The 16,218-nt window shown below is 40.1% G+C and overlaps 1 protein-coding gene across 4 annotated transcripts; it reads left to right on the top strand.

Annotated features, from left to right (window-relative positions):
- The first annotated feature begins 4,043 nt into the window (after positions 1 to 4,043).
- Positions 4,044 to 12,562, top strand: LOC108713625 (transmembrane protein 272-like). Of its 4 annotated transcripts, none has more exons than XM_041590037.1 (6): positions 4,044 to 4,144; positions 4,967 to 5,027; positions 5,139 to 5,172; positions 8,176 to 8,235; positions 8,672 to 8,854; positions 11,865 to 12,562. In XM_041590037.1, exons 2-6 carry the CDS (start codon positions 5,019 to 5,021, stop codon positions 12,047 to 12,049), a joined length of 471 nt encoding a protein of 156 aa, XP_041445971.1. In that variant the 5' UTR covers positions 4,044 to 4,144; positions 4,967 to 5,018; the 3' UTR covers positions 12,050 to 12,562. The 4 variants fall into 4 exon arrangements, with proteins under 4 accessions (XP_041445971.1, XP_041445968.1, XP_041445970.1 ...); XM_041590036.1 differs by lacking the exon at positions 4,044 to 4,144 and adding an exon at positions 4,313 to 4,565; XM_041590035.1 differs by lacking the exon at positions 4,044 to 4,144 and adding an exon at positions 4,317 to 4,606.
- Positions 12,563 to 16,218: the final 3,656 nt, after the last annotated feature.

The following is a 16,218-nucleotide window of genomic DNA, read 5'->3' as shown; positions in this document are numbered from 1 at the left end:
TTGATTTGACTGGAATAAGAATAGGGGAGGCCTGGATAGAAAGATGAGTAATACAAAGTGGCAATGTCAATAAATTTGTAGCTTTGCAGAGCAGTGCATTTGAAAGCTGGAAAGAGTCAGATGAAGAAATCTGTTCAAAAACTATAAAAAAAAGAGAAAATGAAGACCAATTGAAAAGTTGCTTAGAAATGGCCATTCTATAACATGACTATGAAGATTTTCATTCATCCAGGTCATAGTATATCTAGTATAGGTCAATCTAAAAACAACTGGACTTGCTGAGTAATCAATGAAGACGTTTCACTACTCATCCGAGCAGCTTCTTCAGTTCAACTGACTGGTGTGGGAAGTTCTCGACATATAAACTGTTCCACTAATCCATTTACAATGGCACATTGTAACTCTTCAAAGAGGTGACATCTGAAGAAACTCACAGAGGTGTTGCAACTCCTAGATACAGGTGTTACTTGTGAGAGTTGCATGAATGGATGTGTGAAGTGTTCTGAATCCGCCGGGGTACAGATGTTAGAACAGCATTGTATGTAGCAGACAGGTGGTGTCGAACTCTACAGGGCAAAACTCAGCTGTCTTTCTACACTTAAAAGACAAGGGACACTCCTTTGAAGACAGCAAGGTCCAAATCTTGGATAAAGAAGACCGCTGGTTTGAACGAGGCGTGAAAGAGGCGATTCATGTCAAGGTGGTGAGACCATCTCTGAACAGAGGTGGGGGCCTTCGACACCACCTGTCTGCTACATACAATGCTGTTCTAACATCTGTACCCCGGCGGATTCAGAACACTTCACACATCCATTCATGCAACTCTCACAAGTAACACCTGTATCTAGGAGTTGCATGACACATTGGATAATCCTATCACAACTACACAGAATCAACACCTCTGTGAGTTTCTTCAGATGTCACCTCTTTGAAGAGTTACAATGTGCCATTGTAAATGGATTAGTGGAAAGGTTTATATGCCGAGAACTTCCCACACCAGTCAGTTGAACTGAAGAAGCTGCTCGGATGAGTAGTGAAACGTCTTCATTGATTACTCAGCAAGTCCAGTTGTTTTTAGATTGACCTATACTAGACATTCTATAACGTGTTAAATCAACAGTGAACCATCCTTTTAAGTTGCAGTTAAGAGCAGATCTGTTACTTTAAGTAAAAGGGGTGTGTTTATGGCTGTATTTAGTGTGCTGCCCTAGGTACCGGACCTCAGCCTGACCCCTTCTCATTGATGGTCAGTGAATTCTGAGTACCCCAATTACAGTCTGAGCATGTGCCATTTGCCAAGAGAAGTACTCCCCTCCCCTTTAAAAAAAATTCCACCACATACTGGGGACATGTTTTTTTTTTTTTAAATACAATTTTTCTCTAGAGAGAGAGAGGTGAAGGAACATTGTGTAGTTCAGACAGGCAGGTATTTCTTTTCAAGTGATGTTGATACGTTTCTGGTTGGAAAATGTGATGCTTCTGGTTAAAAAAATACAGAAGCAGACTTGAAGGGTCATGTATGCACACTCCTGCAACTGAGGGTTTTCCAAAATAAACATAATGGAGAGTCCATATTTACACAATTCTATAAGGAACTTGCTTCCAAACATGATCTTGCTCTTCCATGTTGGTGCAACTTGTGTCCATCCTGACTCTGATTAATAGTGAGCAAATGTGTCTTTCTTGTTGATTCTGGGAAACATTGAGGTTGCCACCACCCCTGGACCTGGCCGTAGCTCCAGATTTCCCACAGCAGGTTGCATTAATCGGCTTACTGAACTTGTGCCCAGTAAACTGGATGCAAACAGGGCCGGAACTAGGGGTTGGCCGAGTAGCATACCTCCCAACATTTTGGAAATAGAAAGGGGGCAAAAGATTCTGTGCAGCAAAATGTTTTGACCACACTCATTTTTGTGGCCACACCCCTAATTACTATGTTAATTTATCAAATTTGGCAGGTTATGAAAGTTTAAACACATTTCTGTGTTTTTTCTGTGTTATTACAGTTTTGCTAATGAAGGTGAATTGCCCTTTAAACGGCAAATCAGTTTCCCCAAGAGACCTGCTTATCTTAAAGTTGTTACAAAAGTATCTCAGTGCACCTGCCGCGTATTCTGGGCTCTCTGCCAAAAGCAGATTAAGTTAGAAACGTTGTATCTTTTTCTGACTGTTCAGTACAGGAGATCAAAGAGAAAGTCGGGACATTTCAGTAACAATCATAAACTTTGAAAAGCCCACTGGCTGAAACAATGTTCACATGACTACTATTGCTAATTTCCCCACAAAAGGCGGTTGGACTAGGACTGTCTGCCACACTAGTGCGTCCACATCCTCAACCTTGTAATTTTGTATATTAACTGTACTGTTCTACAGGAAGGTAAGCCAAACTTATATATGGCCCAAACTATGAATCAGTAAGACAAAAGATCCGACCGCTCCAGCTCCCAGATACTCCCCTCGTACAGGTGCTCAGTCGACAGTGTCCCCACTGTAAGTATAACAAAAACTCCGTAGACAGACGGCACTTCTGGATGGATTTATTAGGAAAAAGGCTGCTGTATACCGCCTAACGCATTTTGGGATTGTATCCCTTAATCATAGGCTGAATCCATCCAGAAGTGCCGTCTGTCTGCGGAGTTTTTGTTATGGCCCAAATTAGTCCTGTTAATGGCTTATGCCTTAGGACCACCATATGTGGTTTATCTTGATCTGATATGGCGGCTCAGCAACTTGATGCTCATAAAGATTTGTAACTAAAAAAAGACTGTATTATTTTTGTATTCTATTTTATTTTATTATTTTGTATTCTAAAAAAGACTGTATGTACCGTATGTTTTCCTATAATACATGTGGTCTTTTTTGTGTGACCCTTGTGAAAGGGGCATTTCATCTTTAAGTAAAATTTTAGTATGTTATAGAATGGCTAATTATAAATGACTTTTCTTTATTTGCCTTCTTCTTCTTCTAATATGGTTTTCAAATGGGGGTCACCCGTATCTAAAAACAAATGCTCTGTAAGACTTTAAATGTTTTATTATTGCTACTTTCTATTCATTATCTTTCTATTCAGCCTATTCAAATTTGAGTTTCTTATTCAAATCAGTGCATGGTTGCTAGAGTAATTTGGAACCTAGCAACCAGATTGCTGAGATTGCAAACTGGAGAGCAGTTGAATTAAAAAGCTAACTAAAAAAATGAAAATCAATTGCAAATTGTTTCAATATCCCTCTCTACATCACACTAAAAGGTAATTTAAAGGAGAACAACCCTTTTAAGTGCTGCCCTTCCCAAGCATTGAAATATAGTTCTGGTTTCTCATACTGGATGTCTGCTTTGTCTAGAATTCCATGACTTGTCACAAGCTGTCAGAAGGGTGTAACCCCAGACAAAAAAAATTTAAAATGAGTATCAGCATGAAGATGTTTGTACTTTGCAGGGCAAGAGAACCACGAATATAACAGACAATCATTTACTGTCCTTACCTGTTTATATTTATTGCCCTGAAATAATGAAGATAAAGCTTCCCATACATGTTCTGCCTGTAAATTGCAGCACAAGGATATTGTACTTTTTTTGTTCAAGATAAATCTAAACCATTCTAGAAAAGTAATGATCCACCGTCATGGAGGCTCTGTGGTTCTGAATAACGAGAAAATGTAACAACAGAATTGACACCACCAGGAATGCAATATGGTGAAAGGAATATAGGAAAATGCAGAAATTAGGGGTTAATAGTATCCATGATGGGTTGAGGGTACAAATGCCGTTTATTCTGCTGCTTAGTGATCTGCATTGCTTACGTTTAGAGAATGAGAGGGGCCATGAATTGTACTGCCTGTTGATGGCTTGAAGAAAGGAATAAAAACTGCGTGCATGGAGGGGGTGAGACGTACAATGATTTGCAAACAGGGAAGTAGGCAGTACAGAGAAATACAGAGAAATGCACAGATATGCAGGATGGGGAATGTTTTGTTCTGTAGCCTGATGGAAGGAGGGACTGGCAGCTAAAGAGGTGTAAGGTCTTGGGGATTCAGGACTATTGCACAGTGACCCTTTCAGCTTAGCACACGTTGTGTTTGCACAAGTCAAACACAGCAAAGTCCAGCAGTGACACTGTGTATGCCTGGAGAAGAGACAAGCATAGGTAGATGCATGGAGAAATGTATTGTGCTGGAAAGAAATGTGTACAAGCATGTGCAGTGTTTGATAATAAAGGCAGACTATGAAGTCAGACATAGAGGGGACAGACAGATTAAGGGGTGTAGATAATGGGTGGATGATGGAATGGAAGGGTGGGAGGTGTTGCTGCGCTCTTCAGCATACACACTCAATGCTGTTGCTATGGGAAGAAGACATTACGACGCACCTGAAGATACTACATTTCCAGTGGTGGGAGAGGGAGGGTGGTGAGGGGGCGACCTAAAAAGAGTGGAGGGAGGTAGAGGCCTGTGTGGGTACAAGAGGGCAAGGATAGGGCAGTCTAAAAATCATTTGAAAATGCAATATCGCTGTGGCTGATTTCAACATCAGAGGGAGACGGGGAGGAGAGCGTATGATTTTAAGTGGTGAGCAGGAAAAGGGGAGAATAGCAGAGACTGTGCCTCAGGTAGGCAAATGGGGCAAAAGTAAGGGCTCAGGGCATTGGTAAAGGAGACTATGACTGTCTGGGGCTGAATCCATGTTTTTTCATGCCTACCACCTTCAGAAGATTTAATACTCCTTTGCCCAGCAACCTGCCCCTGGGCATTTCCATTCCCTTTTTTACTTTTGTTTGCTATAACTTTCTTTCCCAAACCCCTCCCCCTCGTATTTGCATGCATTATTTTGCATCCATTTATTCTTGATTATTTTCCTTTTGTGTAATTTACTAAAACTGCTCCAAGAACCAGGTCTTCATTGTTATCAATGTATTTCTGTTCTGATACTTTTGTTTATATGTCTGGTTACCCTTACTCACTTTTCCTAGATGTCTTGACCTGAACACTGTCACCATAATTACCCAGAAGCCTTTTCATACAATGGCAGGGGTAAGAGCCTTCAGGCCCTCATTAAAAACTAAGCTCTATATTACTGTGCGACAGGTATGTTTGAGAAAGGTATATATTGTCATGTTGTTCTTTATCTTTTTCTTTCTTTAGAACAAACTATGTCACAAACCCGATATCTTTACAGGTAAGCAATTCTTTCTAATACTACTGCAATTACAGTGGATTGTCACCCAAAAATTATAATTCTAACCAACTTTCCAACATGCATGAAACTTTTTGTGTCTTTTTAGTTTTATAAAGGTATTTAGTTATTTTAGTTTGTATAAAGTTATTTGTAAATGTAGTTAATAACTTTAAATGTAGTTGTAATGTAAAGCAGCATTTGTGCATTTTTGAAGCAATGTAGCAGTAGTCAGTTCTCCTTTCGTTCCATTGGTTGGTACAATTCTTGAGGAGCCAAAATCTGTAAGAGTTCTTACACAGGCATTTGTCATACAATCATGTGTAGTCTAGAATTAGATTCATAAATACATTTTAAACCACTTATATTTTACAATTAATGTCTATGGGAAAAGTTGTGCAAAATTACATTTTCTTATCAGGGACGATTCTCTACCAGGGGATGCAGCCAAATTTCTGGTTTAAAAAACAGAGATGTGCAACTGTGCATTTTAAGGCCAAAATTCACTCTGTGTGTGCAATGACATGTGGATGATGTGGCTGTCAGTGCGCACTTCAGTGGGGTGGTCACGAGTGGATCTCTATGTGCTACATGCCTTAGGCTGATGGCACATAAGTGGGCCCGAATTTCTCAGTTAATTGCACCTGGGCAATTGCTTACACCAGCCAACCAGATCATGTCTTTCATTTTCTAACTAGTAAATCAAATTTCTCCAAGATGATGATGCAATGTTTCCTACAATACTACCCTGGGCCAGAGCAGATTTTATAGGTTAGAAGCACCAGCCTAGGGTATAAGGTTGCCATGGTTTTGACCCCGACAGCCCGGTTTTGGTTAAAACTGTCTGCCTGGTTTTCCTAATTTGGAAAAACACGCAGAATTCCCCGAGATTGACATGGTGATCATAGCCCTGCCCACCGACCCATCCTTATCAGGTAATCGACCTGCCCACAATATAATCACACTGCCCCTGTGACATCATTGTCCTGCCCCTGTCCAGAGTTACAGGCAGGGAAAGGTAGCAACCCTACTAGGATATGAGGTTAGCACTTGTAATAATTTGCCCTGAGTCAATAACTAGAAAACCACTTTGCAGTTGGGAATTGGATCAGCATACTGCTCTACAATGTTGGACTGGGGGTCTGGGTCTCACCAGACTTTCACATCAAGGCACCCCCGCTCCAGCAGCAACACCCTACAGCACCCCCTATGCGTTGTGTACCTTCCTTCCTTGCTGTTGTGATCAGGGCCAGGGAGATCAGGAGGAAGCAGGTAGCGGATCTGGATTGGTGGGCCTGACAGGTTTTTTCCCAGGGTCCAACCCTGCAACTCTAGTTCAGTCTCTAGTGTATGCCACTAAACAGAAATTTTAGGAATGATCCCAGTCTTCCTTCCCAGAATCACTTTGCTTTGGAAATTTGAATACAAATGAGGAGTGAATATCCTGAACCAAAATCTTGTCTAGTGACTAAAGATGCCCATACACTATTAGATGCAATGGCGAGTTTGTCAAATGAGCAGATCTTTCCCCGATATGCCCACTTAAGGTCAAAGATATCTGGCTTTAATCCAGTCGTTGGACCTAGGAGCACAGCTTGGCTCAGAAGGTAAAATTCTGCACTGTAAAACTAAGAGAACATGGCCTCTTATTATAAGACACAATTTATTCTGCTCCTTAATGGTCTGTTTAGAAACGCTTGTTTGTGAGAAGACAAGTGGGCTGTGAGTGAATAGTGTTGCCTGATGCTGGCTGGGAAAAAGGAATAAGGGCTGTGTGCATGTCAATAATTTGTTCCATAGATGTGAGGTACGAAGGTTTACCAAGGCAGTGTATTATATTAGTGTAGGAGAGAGCATGATTCATTCAGAGGTGGGGGCTGGAATGACGATAGCCTCAACAAAATAGGTGTGAAATAGCCAAATGGTGGTGTTATAACTGTTATACGCTGTACATCTGAAATGTCAGTCCTGCCATATTTTTACATTTATAATCAGGATATAGAATGACATAGTACAAGCAAGACTGCATGTTATCTGAAACATGCAAGTAAATCAAAACACACAAATAATGTGTTAAATGTATTGTACTTAAAGAGCCACTGTCACCTGCAAAGCATTTTGCACAGCTATATAGCTCTTTACAATCTATACATTTATTGTATAGAATGATTACATCTATTGACTAACAGACAATGGTGCATGTTGAATCCCAAAATTGTTGGGGGCCCCAACCCTCACTGTGTGTATCCAACAATACTCACTGGATAGAACAGGTGCAGGGTGAGAAAGGGTGCAGAAAGTAGGGAGAATTTATAGCCGGGGCATAACTATAGAGAAGGCAGACCCTACAGTTGCAGGGGGGGCAGGAGTGTAGAGAGCCCAGTAAAGCCCTAATTAATGAGCAATTTCATTCTTTGGTAGAATAGGGCAACTTTCCAATGTATTTGGGGCCCTAAATAGAATTTGCTGTGTGCCCAGCAGTAACATTAAATGGGCCAAAACAATGGTGTTCCCTGAAATCAGGTGCAGGCTATTGGTATGGCTTAAAAATCCCAGCAGGCAAAGACTGCAACAGGCTCTTTATGTCATTCTCTTCCAATGGATTTGCAGAGGCCTCAATTGTGATCTGATGTCTGCCTGGGAGGTCAGTGAATTGTGAGCATTTGGGTGCAATTTGCTCTCACAACATAAGAGGAAGCACATAGGCAGGTGTATATTATACTATTCAAAAAATAGAATTAAAATTAGAGTTAAAAACAACAAAATCACAATTGTCTGTATTTAAGCCTTTTTTTAACACACCACAAATTGCACTCCAGATTTGTACAGAGACAGTTACTCCAAATTGACTAATGTGGCATTCTGGAAAACTGCCATATCCACAAAACTCTTGTTTAACTCCACTTCTGTGAATGCCCCTTTGTTTTTTTATTTGGGTTAAATTAAATTTCACCAGTAGTCAATAACTACAGTATTGAATAATACCTGCTATTTTCTCTCTTGCAGTTGGTGTGGTCTTAGTCATAACCATCCTGTGCATTATAGGGATTACATTTATAATTATTGGTAAGTGTTTGTATTCCTGTTAGCTTTGTTATTGGCTGCAATGATGAAGACAAAAAGATTTTTTTTTACCAATGCCATGCGTGCAAAACTGCAAATACTTGAATACTAAGGGGTGCACTATTGCACTTCTTAGGGTTCTTTTTATTAACCCTTTCCCTTGGTGTTGATTTTTGCACAGGTCATGCCACTTGCTAGCCTTCTACCACCCACTGTGTATGCAGCACAACTACACATATCCAATGCTGCATACAGAGTACTGCACATCCTTTGTGCTCCATCCTAGGAGCATAAAAAATTGAACATCAGATAAAACAAACAGAAAAAGGTGCAAAACAAGCCCTTTTTTGTGCCCTAGACTTCGGAAATGGAGGTCAAATCTGCCAAACTGTGGACAAAAGTTAAAATACTGATGCTTGTTTGTTTCAACTTTCCATAGGTGCCTCCTACCTGGATGACTGCGCTCTGGAAAGACACATTCCAATCTATGTGCTGGTGCAAGGAATTCACTTTATACTACTTGCAACTATCATTGCAATCCTCTTTACAAGTGACCACTTTGCCTTGCTGTTCTTATTTCTCTGCATTCTGGGCACATTCTGGATCTGTTGGCTTATTATGGGTAAGAAGATCTCATAACAGCTCTGAAGAACATTCTTAATGTTATGGATGTGTACAAAAATATCAACACAACAAATTTAAACTGTACATTACATTTTTAATTCTGTAAATTCCGCATCTGAATGACTTTGCCGATCAGTGAAGAGCTAATTTTGTGTCTAAGGGTAAAGGGCATTTTGTAGCAGCTACTTTTTGTGGCTAAATATCCTCTGCCGTCAGGGCCGGAACTAGTGGTAGGCAGATTAGGCACATGCCTAGTGCACAAAGCTTGGAGAGGGGGCACCAGACATGGACATTCACTGCCTCCCACCGGTCCCCTCTCTCCGCATCTATTCACGCATGTGCGCACATGCCTATTAAGTGCTGCGACCGGCCAAGTTGCCTAGGGCACCTGGCTGGCCTTGCTCGCCACAGTTTGCATAGATAATACTTAGAATTGCCTCTGCTAAAACAAATGTTATGTAATAAAAGGAACTAAGTTTGCCCAAGTTACCATTGGCAACCAATCTGCAGGTAGCATATACTGGTCACTTATTTAAAATCAAACATCTTATTGGCTGCTATGGGTTACTACTCCTGGGCAAACTTATTGCCTTTTATTACATATGGGGGTTAGTGTCTTAGCAAAGCTAATTATCGCTATTGTCTATTTTTGTAGCTGTGACAAGTAGCTGCTATGAGTAGATCTGTGTGTCTTCACCCTTAACGTGACCATACCTAGGTCCGCAGCTTATAGGCCTGTGTAGGATCTGAGCCGATATCTCCAATATACTTTAATTAAAAAATGTTTGCTGTTTTGATAAGAAACCTGACTGTATGCAGTGAAATTCTCCCTTTATTTACTGCTGTGGATAGGAATTGTCAGATGGTCCCTAATGGCTGAGCAGGGAAACAATCATACTTATGAACAGCAGGGGGAGCCTCCGCCTTACTTCCCAGCCATGCAGAACTCAAGCAGCTTTGTTTATGACGATCCTTATGCAGCTCAGACCACACTGAGCATGTGCACAGTCAGTCTTGCAAAGATGTTTAACAAAGTTACAAGATGGTGCATTGAGTTCATGTTTATATTTAGTATACAAAATACAGCATTTCTAGTCTTATTCTATTTAAGACTTTACATGCCCTTTTAAATCACTAGAAAATCATGTAAACATTAAATAAACCCAATAGGCTGCTTTTGCTTCCAATGAGGATTAATTATATCTTAGTTTGGATTAAGTAAAAGGTACTGTTTTATTATTACAGAGAAAAAGGAAATCATTTTTAAAAATGTGGATTATTTGGATAAAATGGAGTCTGTGGCATATGGCCTTTCCTTAATTCTGACCTTTCTGGATAAAGGATTTCTGCATAATTAATCCCATACCTGTATTAGCAAAACTGGAGCAAAGTACACTGAAAGGAGAAGGAAAGCTAGGGAGGCATTTTATTGCCAATAGATTAGCTGCAATAGTGCAAGCTCGAATGCTATATTTATTCTGTAGAATGCTTTACCACACCTGAGTAAACAGCTCTAGAAACTCTCTGTTTGTTTAGGATAGGAGCTGCAGTATTAATGTGGTGTGACATCACTTCCTGCCTGAGTCTCTCCCTGCTCTGGGCTCAGATTACAGTAGAGAAGGGAGGGGGGAGGGAGAGGAGCAAACTGGGCATGTTCTTACCCAGGGCAATGAGGTTTAAGCTGAAGGCAGGAAGTCTGATACAGAAGCCCATGTGTAAACAATAGAAGGAAAGAAATGCAGTGTTTCTTTTGACAGGGGACTCAGAGCAACATTACTTTGGGGGTTTACTGGAATATTTAGATGGACCTTTCTGATAAGGCTTGCTTAGTTTTAACCTTTCCTTCTCCTTGAAGCATGAAATTATATGGACATACGTTGCTTAACTAAACATTATTGAAACTGCACAGAAAATCTTTTCAGGCATCCCCAAAATCAGTTTTGGGGTTAAGTATTGAAATTAAGCAACAGTAAGAACCACCAGTGTGTTCTTTATATTCCTGGCCACTGGGCTTGCTGTCTCTAATGCTATGCAACTCACTGACAGCATGTAAAAGGTTTTGGTGACCAAGCTCTGCTGGAAAAACATTAAAGGTACAGTACCACCAAAAAATTTAAATGTTTTAAAAGAAAGGTGAATATAATGTACTACTGCTCTGCATTTATTAAAGCAACTGTGTTTGCTTCAGAAAAACTACTATAGTCTATATAAACAAGCTGCTTTGTAGCCATGGGGGCAGCCATTCAAGTACAGGACACTTAGTAGATAACAGATACATTCTGAAGAATCTTATGCTATACTACAGAGATGATCTGTTATCAGCTACGTATCCTGTGCCTTTTCTCCTTTTTCCAGCTTGTTCCTTTAATTGTACATAAAATACACCTTAAGCATTATCTGCTTAACTACCAAACGCAACACCACATACAGTACCACATTTCTCACCCACTTACTTCGATCTTGCCCACTCCCACACCTTGTGTATTACTCCCTTCCCTTTAGACTGTATGCCTATGCATAGGGCCTTCCTCACCTTTTTGTACCTGTATTGATTGTGATGTTTGTTACTCCATATGTTCTATATATGTAATTCATGTGATGTAGTTGTATAATCACATTTACTTTACAGTGCTACGCAATATGTTGGCGCTATATAAATACATGTTAATAATAATAATAATAATGATGCAGAGCAGAAACACCGTTACCCTCTATGGATTACAGCAGTATTTTTAACACAAATACAATTATAGGCAACAAAAATCCTTAATGCTTCTTTGTCCCTATGGCCATTTATAGGTATTATACAGCACTAAAGAGGTGGTTTGCCTTTAAGTTAACTTCTAGTATGGTATAAGAATGACAAAACCTTTTCAATTGGTCTTCATTATTTATTATATATTTTGAATTAATTACATTAATTTACCATTAACTAATAAATACTGACCTGAATTATTCTGGAGAGATTCTGATTGATTTATTTATGTATTTATCCAATTTTCCTGCAGGCAGTATCTGGGTTTTTCAGCACCACATAAACTACCACGGAAAGTGTCACAATGTCCTTTTCCTCTTTGCTTTCTGGACACTCATCGTGCAGTACATAGGACTCAGCATTGTTTTCCTGGCCTCAGTAATCTATTGCTGCTTTTTCTGCATCATGCTCTGGGCTTGTGTGGCGGTCAATGGATAAAGAAGCAGAAAACCTGTTCTTCTTGACAGACCAACCTCTGTTGTGACCCGAATGCCAAATTTCAAATAAAGACAGAAGAGAGGACTCTGCGAAATGCCAACAAAGGAATAGAAAAGCAGCTTTGTCAAATATATTAAGGGAGAATCATTATTAGGGTGTTATTTAAGGGCTCAACATTGAATGCAAATATCAATATAGCCAGCCTCCAGTCTCATTTACATGCTCTGAAGGCTGACATGCAAAAGTTGCCATAGAAAATGTATAAACATGGACGGCCACTCAAAATAATCAGCTAACTGGATACTTCTCCTTTCAAAATATACCGATATCAAAAAGGGAAATGATTCTACCAGTAACGATGGGAGTTATATTGTATAAAGGACTGTGAATTTTTCTGCACTGTGTATGAATTCATCTGATCTCAGCACTTTAAAACAATATGCATGCAGCTTTTTTTTGTTAATATGGTGAATTAAAACAACTGCTTCCTATGTACATTTCCATTGCTTTAAACTTGTGTAAGAGTTCTGCTTCTTTCCATTAGCTATGTAGATATTTTCTCATTGAGCAAGCAAAACTGTTTGGGATGCACAGATGACTAAGTTTCCTGAATACATTACCCCACACACCTTTCACAATCACTGAAACACAACAGAATTAGAGTTACATCTATTAACAAGAACCATCTTGCTTACTTTGTGGTCCTTTGTTCTATAAATCAACCAAATGTAAAAATTGCTTTTGTGGCTTACTGTAAATGTAGGGCAAAATTTACCAGGAAACGAGTCTGAAAAAATCCTGTCTTTCATCTTTAATAGCATTTCAGACTGTTGTTCTATCGCCACTCTCTATTAGACAGTGATGTTGTGTGTTTACACATAAAGTCACTGTGCAGTAACAGTTTTATATATATATATTTGCCATATTCGAATTTGGTTTTATTTTGTTTTTAAAGAGAGAGGGTGACAAAAAAACACAGGTGTCAGCTTACATCTGGATCAAATGCTTAAAACAAATGCCATATAGGGGAACAAAAGGTTTTGGGGTCCTTAACTTGAGTGGTATGTTGGTATGTTTAATACTGAAATGCAGGGAGAAATGGCAAGCGCTGGGCCAAATGAGGAGACCAAAGCAATCCTCCACTCTTGATTTATAGTGCGATAAATCTCCGGCTCCCTCATCTGGCTTCCTCTAGAATTAGGGACTTTTGCACCCTAGGCACATACCTCTTCTGCCTACCTAGTAATTTAACTAGCGAGGGGCAGGCCCGGGTGTGGGACGTGCAGCCGGAAACCCCCTCCCACCTCCGTATGAAATTTTCCGCTCAATTTCAGTGGTAGGTGAGCTGCCAGGGAACCCTGAGGGGGTGCGGGCCCTGGCCCAATTGCACCCCCTGCTCCCCCGGTAGTTCTGCCACTGTGCCTACCCTTAATTTCAACCCCTGGCAACCTTAGACTATTGGAAAGGTCACATGGCATTAGTGGTTAGTCTTTTGTCAGCTAGCTGCAGGTGTGATGGCAAGCATCTGATTTGTTGCCATGGGTTACTGCCCAGGTGCAAACTTGCCCATTGCTTATAAATGACCCCCAGTCTCTATGACACCCATGCACTGGAATCTCATGTGCAAGCATGTTAACTCAAGCATATTTTTTGGGAGTCACTCTGATTTAAGCCCCCCCATCTGATCACCCACAATAAAAGGTCCGTCACCTGCTGTCAGTAATTTGCACCCAAAGCTAACCTACTCTCTTTATTGAAATACATAGAATTGTCCTCTGAAGTCCAAACTGTGCAGAACGGCAGGTGGGTCAAGATGCACCAGCATCATTTTGAATATGGTTGGCATATTTGTATGCGTGGGGATAAATGTTATGAGCATCAACTTCCCTATAACCAATCCCAGTGGCGTAACTACAGAGGAAGCAGACCCTGCGGCTGCAGGGGGGCCCAGGAGGTACAGGGGGCCCCATGAGGTTCTCATTGATGAGCAATTTTAACATATATTGGTAAAACAGGACAAACACTGGATATGTTGGGGGCCCTAAAATTAATTTGCTGTGGGGCCCAGCAACATCTAGTTACGCCACTGACCAATCCAGTTACTATATTGTGCTATTAAGACTTTCAAGAGTCATGCTGTGAGAATATTATTTCATAAAATATCTGAGGCACTGTCTGTCTTTTCTTTTGTCTCTGGATGTGGTGAGACACAAAGGTGTGCTCTAATGATTACCACTGCATGCAGAGAAATTGAGGGAAAGGGTTCAAGAAAAAAACATTGTAGGGAAAGGGGTGCAACAAGAGTAAAGTGGAGAATATAGTTTGGTGGTTATTCAAGAAACAGAATGAAAGAAAAAGGGCATGCAAGCGAAAAGGAAGGGGTAAATGGAAGAAAATAAAGGGGAAAAGGCAAGGCAGCAGTGCAGAGAAAGTCAGAGCTGCAGCTCTTCTTGAATTATTAAAGACCAAAGGAACAGTACAAACAAGGAGGCAGACAAATGGAGAAATCCACAGAAACAAGCACAGCACAGGAGAGAAAGCAGGAACAGACCAGGAGTAGGAACCAGAATCCAGAAAACAGCACTATAGGAAACAAAGAATCAGGAATAAAGAGCAGAAATCAGAAAACAAACTAGGAACTGTGGACTAGGAACATAAAACCCAGGAGATAAGAAACAGAAGTAGGTTGCGGGTTTTCCTGTTTTGTGTTTATAAACCAGGATGGTGACATCAAGGTGCAGGGCAACTACACTTGGGTTTGTGAGGATTATGTTGGGTGACAGGGTCATGTGAGTACCAGAGTTCTGATGAAGCCTTAATAGTCAAATGCAAGTTTACAAATACAGCTATGGGATCCATTATTCGGAAACCCATTATACAGAAAACTCCAAATTACGGGAAGGATATCTCCCATAGACTCCACTTTATCCAAATAATTAAAATGTTAAGAAATGATTTCCTTTTTCTCTGTAATAATAAAACAGTACCTTGTACTTGATGCAATGAATCCTTGAAGGCAAAACCAGCCCAATGGGTTTATTTAATGTTTAAATTGAGTTTTAGAGATACTGACACCAGAAATTAAACCTTTTTTTTACATCCACCAGCATGACCTATAGGTAACTTTTAATGTACATTCATATTTTAAAAAGTAGTTTTTAGGGGGCAGATTTACTAAGGGTCGAATATCGAGGGTTAATTAACCCTCGATATTCGACTAGGGATGAATGCACAATAACTTGGTTTTATTTTTTTAAAGAAGTGATTGCATTGGAAACTGGAATGAAAAAAAACAAAAAAAACTGATGTGCATATTAGACATTTGGTGCACCATACCCAGGCATCACATGTACTTGTGCTCATTTATTTAGGTTTAGTTTTGCATTTAATAAAAACCTGTGGCACATATAAGGCTTTAATGTTAAAAAAAGTCTTTGTTTACACGTGGGATCTATTCAGGAGACACACAGTAGATGTGATCTATTTGGATTTTGCTAAAGCATTTGAGAATGTGCCCCACAAACAACTGCTTTCTAAACTAAGGTCTGTTGGGCTTAATGAAGTCGTTGGCACATGGATAGGAAACTGGCTACAGGATCAGGTACAGAGGGTGGTTGTTAATGGTACATTCTCTACTTGGAGTAAGGTTCTAAGTGGGGTCCCTCAGGGCTCGGTATTGGGTCCACTTTTATTTAACTTGTTTATTAATGACTTAGGGGAGGGTGTTGTAAGTAATGTATCAGTGTTTGCAGATGACACAAAAATATCCAGCCCAATTAATTCCATCCAGGATTTGATATCCTTGCAACATGATCTTGACAAACTGGGCAGCAAAGAAGCAAATGAGATTCAATGTTGATAAATGTAAAGTCATGTACCTGGGATGTAAAACTATGCAAGCCACTTATACCCTTAATGGGACTGCACTAGGTAAATCCATTGTGGAAAAAGACCTTGGGAGTCCTTGTAGATGATAAACTTGGCTGTAGCAAGCAATGCCAGTCAGCAGCATCAAGGTCTTGAGCTGTACTTGTAAGGCCCCATCTAGAATATGCCGTACAGTTTTGGTCTCCATCACTCAAACAGGACATTATTGTATTAGAGAGGGTACAGAGAAGGGCAACTAAGCTGGTAAAATGTATGGAAAATCTTAGCTATAAAGAAAGATT

Source organism: Xenopus laevis, chromosome 4L (genome assembly GCF_017654675.1).
Source record: "Xenopus laevis strain J_2021 chromosome 4L, Xenopus_laevis_v10.1, whole genome shotgun sequence".
NCBI classification, from domain to species: Eukaryota; Metazoa; Chordata; class Amphibia; order Anura; family Pipidae; genus Xenopus; species Xenopus laevis.
The sequence above is the reverse complement of the archived record's forward strand: the minus strand, read 5'-3'. Positions and strand labels throughout refer to the sequence as shown.